The sequence below is a fragment of the Camellia sinensis genome, chromosome 4 (assembly GCF_055761805.1).
Source record: "Camellia sinensis isolate YWXY chromosome 4, ASM5576180v1, whole genome shotgun sequence".
In the NCBI taxonomy this organism is placed as follows: Eukaryota; Viridiplantae; Streptophyta; class Magnoliopsida; order Ericales; family Theaceae; genus Camellia; species Camellia sinensis.
The window spans coordinates 19,682,233-19,689,564 of record NC_138964.1 but is presented as its reverse complement, the minus strand read 5'-3'; the positions used below and the strand labels follow the sequence as shown (position 1 = coordinate 19,689,564).

Below are 7,332 nucleotides of genomic sequence, written 5' to 3'. Positions count from 1 at the left end.
CTCACGGGCTTCCTTTTTCAATTTGAGAATCTCAACTCCCAAATTGAACCGATGCACTCGCAAATAATCTCTCTCTCTCTCTCTTTCTCTCTCTCTCTTTGTTTGCTGTCTAAACCCTGATTATCACAGAGATTCAGTTGCTTATCAATGGGATCCTCAGAAATCGAATTTCTCTCTCGAAATCGAAGTGATTCATCAGAGCGATTTCGAAGTTCATCTCAGCAATTCAGATCTCGAAATCGAAGTTCATATCTCAAAATTTTAAAATTCTGAGTTCATATCACTTCAATTTCATATTACGATTCAAATCTGAGTTCATATCACTTCGATTTCGATTTAGATCCGAGTTCATATCACCTCGATTTTGATTTAGATCGTGATTCAGATCTCAACGATTCAGATTGGTCTCAGTGATTCATATCTCGAAATCGAAGTTCAATTCAGATCGTGATTCAGATCTCAGCGATTCAGATCGGTCTCAGTGATTCATATCTCGAAATCGAAATCGAAGGTCATCTCAGCGATTCAGATCGGTGATTCAGCTTGGTGATTCAGAGGTTCAGATCGATCTCAGCGATTCAGATCGGTGATTCATCAGAGCGATTTCGAAGTTCTCTCTCGAAATTGAAATCGAAGTTCATCTCAGCGATTTAGATCAGTGAACTCCACACTCTCTCTCTCTCTCTTAAGGTGAAATCAATCCTGTGTTATTCTATGAATGGTTTTGATATTTGATTTGAAATGATCCTGTCATATCCCTCATTTATCAACCTATATGTATTGACCCTTTCTCATCTATAAAAATTATACTAATGCCCTATTCTAAAAATTATGGGTAGGTAAAAAAAGTCAGGTTCTGATTTCTTCATCCTCTCCATTTCTTCCAAGTTTTTGAAATCCACCCATTGCCATTCACAATCCTGAAAGGAACACACTTGAGCCTTTTGTTTTCATCTGATGCTTTTTATTGGTGATGGTAGCTTCCAGGTAATTATGCATACATTTCAATCTTCATTGTATATAATATAGTTCTGATTTTTTGTAAATTCTCCTAATCTTATGAATACTGTATTGGATAAACTTCCTACGTTGATGTTTGTATATCTATTGTTAACATAAATTTCAGAACATAAACCTTACACTTTGTTATTGATTATGTTATTGCCTTCTAATCCTTTCCCCTTTGGTGCCTTATGTTTCTCCTTGAGAGGATTTAGGAAAAAAATGGCAGTGTTCTTATTTCCACTTGGGAAGGAATAGGGACCATAACCTTTTAAAGGTTGTAATTGGTTTTCAAAACTGAAAGGTTGTGGAAGTTCAAAAGGAATGAAAACCAACTTTAACCATTATTGGTTTTAATTTCTATTTATTGGTTTTCAAAACTGAAAGGTTGTGGAAGTTCAAAAGGAATGAAAACCAACTTTAACCAATATGTTTTAATTTCTATTTCTGCCCCTCATAGAAATAGAAATTATACAACTAGTATCTACACATTAGGTCCATAACACATATACCCTTAAGCCTATTAACTAAATTGAATCACTTAAATTGTAGGCTTCTTATAAATGATAACACCACATTTAATTATGTGGTCCCATTGAGACATTATCTAACAATCTCCCACTGGACCACATATGTATCCTGAAAAATGTGCTTAACTTTAGTGAGCTCAGAAATTTGTTATCATAACTTGAGGGTATCCAAACAATCTTGTCCATTAACTATATTAATATAGGATCAAAGCGGTCTTCGTTACATCAATCGTAACTCGACCCACCAATGGTCACGTATACTAATACAGCTAAATGACATAGATCAATCATGGATGCGTAGTATGGAAATTACATGTGATGTGATCCATACATGCCTATTTCCAACTGGTCCTACTTAACTTTATTGAGATCAATACTTCACAATACGTAACAGAGCGTAATAAACTGAATATTTCATTTTTACAGAAATTAATCTAATTACATAGATAAAACTCAAGGCTGACATAAAGCAGTAATATACATACAAACTCCCACTAAACCAGAATGTTCTCAAATAGAACAACACCCATCTGAGCAGTGTGCTCATGAAAGACCTTGGGTGGTAGTCCCTTCGTAAGTGGATCCGCTATCATGGAGTTTGTCCCAATGTGCTCTATGGAAATCTGTCCACTCTGCACTCTTTCTTTTACAACTAGGAACTTGATATCAATATGCTTTGATTTTGTCGAGCTCCTGTTGTTATTGGAATATAAAACTGCAGACTTATTGTCACAATATAACTTAAGTGGTCTTGCAGTGCCTTATATTCTTCATTCATGTCTTCTATCCACTTATGAGAGTTGGAACTTTCAGAACATAAACCTTACACTTTGGATCATTTACCATGTGTATTATCAAGAAATCAAGACAAAATGACATACCTGAATCCATTGATGAACGGTTAAACGGAAGCGTGATTATCAATGAACTCTTTGTTATTGATTATGTTATTGCCTTCTAATCCTTTCCCCTTTGGTGCTTTATGTTTCTCCTTGAGAGGATTTAGGAAAAAAAATGGCAGTGTTCTTTTTTCCACTTGGGAAGGAATAGGGACCATAATGAATTGTTGGTTAGCTTTGCTGGAGCTGGTGGAGAGACAAGATAGTATCTAAAACTAAAGTTAGAATATCCCAGGATGCAGAGGAGGCTTTTGTTGACTGTTTGGATCACCCTCCAAAAAAACTAGCCTAATGACTAGTGCTTCTGCTGGATCTCAGTTGAGGACTTGCTAGGAGCTCTATGCTTTGGAATTCAGTTTTTGAATATGTGCCATTAGTCTATCAGTTATTAAATCCAAGGGACTGGAGTGTTTTCAAAGTTGGTTTTCATTCCACCGGCCCTTCCTTTTCTATTCATTTTTTAATGCTAGCAGAAGCTGGATCAAACACCGACTTATAAGCTATATTAATCATTTTTGATTAAAACTTCCATTTTTTTTTCTTACATTGTCATATCGCAATTCAACCATAATTGGACGTGTTGATGATCCTTGAAGGAATTAAAAAAGAGAGAAAAAAACATATGACATCTTTTAGGTGGGATTACTGGACAGATATATCATACATCCATATGTATGTGTATGTTTCTAGAGAGTTGTGTTGCCTTAATGGCTTTTGTACCATTTATATTGATAATAAAAGCATATATTCTCTGTTAAATAATTTCTCTCCCTCTCCCCCCCTCTCTCTCTCTCCCTCTCTTTCTCTCTCTTGCAGGTTTGGAATCTGGAGAGTAGGTGTATTGCTGGTAGTTTACAATGGGAATACAATATAACTGCTTTCTCTGTAATCTATGCCTCCCACTTCATGTACTGATGACAAATTCCTCCCACTTCATGCACTGATGACGAAAAAATTGTTAGATCTTAACACGATCAGCCTATGGAAGTAAGGGTTTGGTGCATTCTATAATTCGTTTTCTGCTGTTGCAATAACACAGGTATATTGGAGACGAGTATGGGACGATGTCTGTTTTGAAATATCAAACTGGGGGTGCAGAGCTTTTGCACTTACCATATCATATATCTGCGGATTATCTAACAGGTACTTATGCTTTATCTTCTCGTTGAAAGTTGCTTATGTACTTGCAGATCATGACTCATTTATTGGTGTTTGACTTTTTGTTTATAGAATGTTTGTATTATTAAATTAAATACCAATTTCCATGCACAATTATTCTTCATCGTGTTCAAACTAGAAAATTGTGTCAAGGCATCAGATTTAATTTTCTTAAAGTTGCCACAAAAATGTAGCAACAAACAGAACATGATCTTCACAAATTTCAATGAAGCAAATGTACATTCAAATCACCTATATAAGGCCACCTGTATATGTATTTTTTAGTTCCATCACACAACTTGCAGAAATTCATTCAACTTTATCCAGGGTGTTATCTTTTGTTAATTCATTGCTATCATATGTTTTGGGGCCTCTTCAATGCAAGGTGATTGCATTTTTTCCTTCTGCTTAAGTACTCCCCAGTCCCCACACTTGTTTTATATTTCTCTGTGTTGTTTTTACTTGTATCATTCACCCAATAATTCACAAACCACAATGCATGTTTACTCCCTATGCATTTCCATCTTGGTTCAGAACTGACACCAGTGACCTAAACAACACTGCCGAATCCACCATGATTAGACATACTCTGTCCTTTGTAGTTGCTGAAATCTTATCCATGATTCAGATTTACGCGAGATTGATTCGAATGAGATGATGGACTTGATCTCCAATCAAAAGATTTGGATCTACAAGACCCGAAGCTGATCTTCTGAGGCATCTCTGAAGTTGATTACTCACGTTCACTAACGAGAAACTGAGGTGATGATTTATATATATATATATATATGCATGTATACCTATGTTTTTTTCAAAATTCTGATGCATCACATAATGCATATAAACTACACCAGGTTTTGGAAGAGGTGAAATGAGGATATTGGTGAAGTTTTGGTGTTCCAGCTTCCTTTCCTAAGAATCAGCATTCTAATTTATAGTGGATACCAAGGTGAGACACATTAACAAAAGAAGCAGGAGCATGCCAGATAATTAAAAATCTATTGTATCTTTTACATGGTTAACAGAAATGATCTACTCTTAAGAACAATAAATATATAGAAGCAGAAGCATATTAGCATTCTGATTTCTGGGTTAATTTTGAACCTATTACAGCTATGGAGAAGCCTATGATAATTCAATATCAACCAAGTGAGCAATTACATCTATGGAGAAGCTGAGGCATTGACTGATGATATTGAAGAAGATAGTCAGATTTTTGGAGAGGTCTTGAGGATCAAAAAGATTATTGATAATTGTCAAGATGAGGTTTATCTTCATAACTTCTACTAAATCTTTCTCTTTTATGTGAATTTAATTTTCATTTCTGTATTTTTTTGCTTTTGATTTTTTTTTTTTCGGGTAAGAACTTTGACTGATAAATGGAAGATTAAGCAGAAATTCCCTGTTATATTCTGATCCCAGAGTGTGCAACTCATCAATTAGAGTGTGCAATTCATCAATGAACAGAATAATGACCCCTTTGCTTTGCTTAACTTCAACAAACAGTAAAATGCTGAATACTACTTTCTGAATGAAACTCAAAGCCAGTAATTGAAAGCTGTACATAACAGTGTCATCCAGTAGTCATTGTTTTATATATCATAGTCCACATTTATTATTTCAGAATATTATCAAATGCACATAAATGTAATGATGCACTTTCTAACAATAATGTTTGGCATTCATTCTCTCTCATGAGAACATTACTGAGGAGGGTACAGCTTCCTAAGAGTTTTTGCACATATATGAATGTTTGGCAAAAACTATCTTTACTGGTGGGATTGAATGTATCTAAGTGATATTGTTACATGCTAGAACCCACCTGCCTGCATTTGTTACCTACTTGTTGCATTGTATAAGTTTTAGCATTAAGTTCCCTCATTTGTGCCGGACATTTCTTAATATTCTTCCTTTTCAAATCGAGTGTAACAGGTCATCAGAGAAGAGAGTGAGTGCAGTTGCCATAAGCAATGATGGTCTATTTGTTTGTTTTGCTGACAAATTTGGAGTTGTTTGGTTTGTGGATTTGGATGGATTTCATGAAAATCAAGCTTTAGCCGGTAACAAGGTAGCGCCAATTCTTGCTCACTACTGTAGCATCATTATTAGCCTGGTATGTCATTTGTTGTCTTTGATATCTTCTCTTTGTCCTTGCTCTATTGTATTTATGGCCTTTTGTGATGACCTCTAGTATATCTTTTTCCATGTCAGTTATAATGCTAAAACCATATCATAATTATAATGCCTAATTTTTTTTTTTTTTTTTTTTTTTTTGATTGGCAAAAACAAAACTTAATTAGTTTCTCATTATACGTGCAAGACTTGCTTATGTAGTTTTGTCCTCAAGAGTTGTGGATCAGATGTTTCAGTTTATTGTCCTAGACATTTCTGCTAAGTTTTATCTTTTAGTTTTTATTTTTGGTGAATCATTGGTTATTCCCTCCATTTTCCCATGCATAAAAGGAATAAATTGGACATAATAGATTTTATCATTATCTTTTTTCTACAATTTTTCCAGCCAATGTTTTTGACGTTTATATATATATATATATATATATGTATTCTTTCCCTACTCCTATACACATTGTTAAATTCTTATGAGTTATTACATAGAAGTCTTTGAAATTAGGGAGAATTTAACAAGACTTTTATTACATAAGACTTAACTTCCTTCGGAGTTATTACAGCAAATTCTTATAGAAAGTCTTAACTTCAAAAAGAGGAGTAATTACATAAAAGTCTTGTGAAAATAATTTGCTGTTGTTAAAATTCTTGGGATTTGATAGCCTAATTTCTATAACACTCAACAAAATTTTTGTAGCTCCTCTTTAAGGAGAGGATTCTGGCATATGAACGTTTGTTTGTTAATGCACAAAATTGGGATTCCAATTAAGAAAGGGAATATAGAGCTCAATTACAGTTGCCAACAATAGCCTTAAAGTTTATATTGATGGGCTTTAGTCTTTTTTGGAAAAATAATAAATAAAGAACTGTAATAAATCCCTTAAATAGAGCCTTTTGTTAAGACCAATTCTGGACGGGAAAAAAATTTTAGCCCTAGTTTTTGTTTAAATACAATTGAAGGAGTAAAGTTGTAACTTAAATCATAAATTTGTGTCAGGAGCAAAACTTTAGCTACGCCTACCAAAAAAATTAAACAATTAAAAAGAAATAAATGCAATCAAGTGATTAAGAAAACTAAGTTTACAAATTCTTCAATTTATGTTTATTTTGGTGAATCTGATTGTAGTTTATGTTCTGATGCAGGTATGTAGACCAATGAAGACTAACAGTGAACTCTCTCATCAATTTGAATTTAACTCATCCAAGCTTGAAATTTATGTTATAGGCGGGAATAGATTTTTAAAATACAATCTAGTAAAGTGAAATAGTCTCTTACTTTGGTGATATCTTGAGTTGGGGATAATTTTCTTGGTAGTAATTTTGCCATCTCGTGTATAGTTGGATCAATCATTATAGCTCAACACTTTTTTTTTGTTAATGTCTGTTAAAACATGATTTGTGAATAATGTTATTTTGTGATTAATGGGTGATTGGATATTAAATTGAATGGAAAAGTGAACTAATGTTGAATTTGTTATTTGAATGAGAGTTATTATTTAATATTAGTATTATTTTTCAGTTTTTTTTTAGTTCAATCACATAAAATTAGTACAAATTTTTTATTTAAAAAAAAAGAAAAAAAGAGGCTATCACGGCGTTTTAAAAAACGTCGCTAAATA

At 33.6% G+C, this 7,332-nt stretch overlaps 1 protein-coding gene across 2 annotated transcripts; it reads left to right on the top strand.

Moving 5' to 3' along the window:
• The first annotated feature begins 360 nt into the window (after positions 1-360).
• Positions 361-5,771, top strand: LOC145824512 (uncharacterized). 2 transcript variants are annotated; one of them, XM_082924394.1, is made up of 7 exons: positions 361-987; positions 3,248-3,339; positions 3,471-3,574; positions 4,124-4,351; positions 4,444-4,538; positions 4,703-4,855; positions 5,522-5,771. In XM_082924394.1, exons 1-4 carry the CDS (start codon positions 958-960, stop codon positions 4,141-4,143), a joined length of 246 nt encoding a protein of 81 aa, XP_082780520.1. In that variant the 5' UTR covers positions 361-957; the 3' UTR covers positions 4,144-4,351; positions 4,444-4,538; positions 4,703-4,855; positions 5,522-5,771. The 2 variants fall into 2 exon arrangements, with proteins under 2 accessions (XP_082780520.1, XP_082780519.1); XM_082924393.1 differs by having other exon boundaries at positions 737-987; positions 4,218-4,351; positions 5,522-5,768.
• Positions 5,772-7,332: the final 1,561 nt, after the last annotated feature.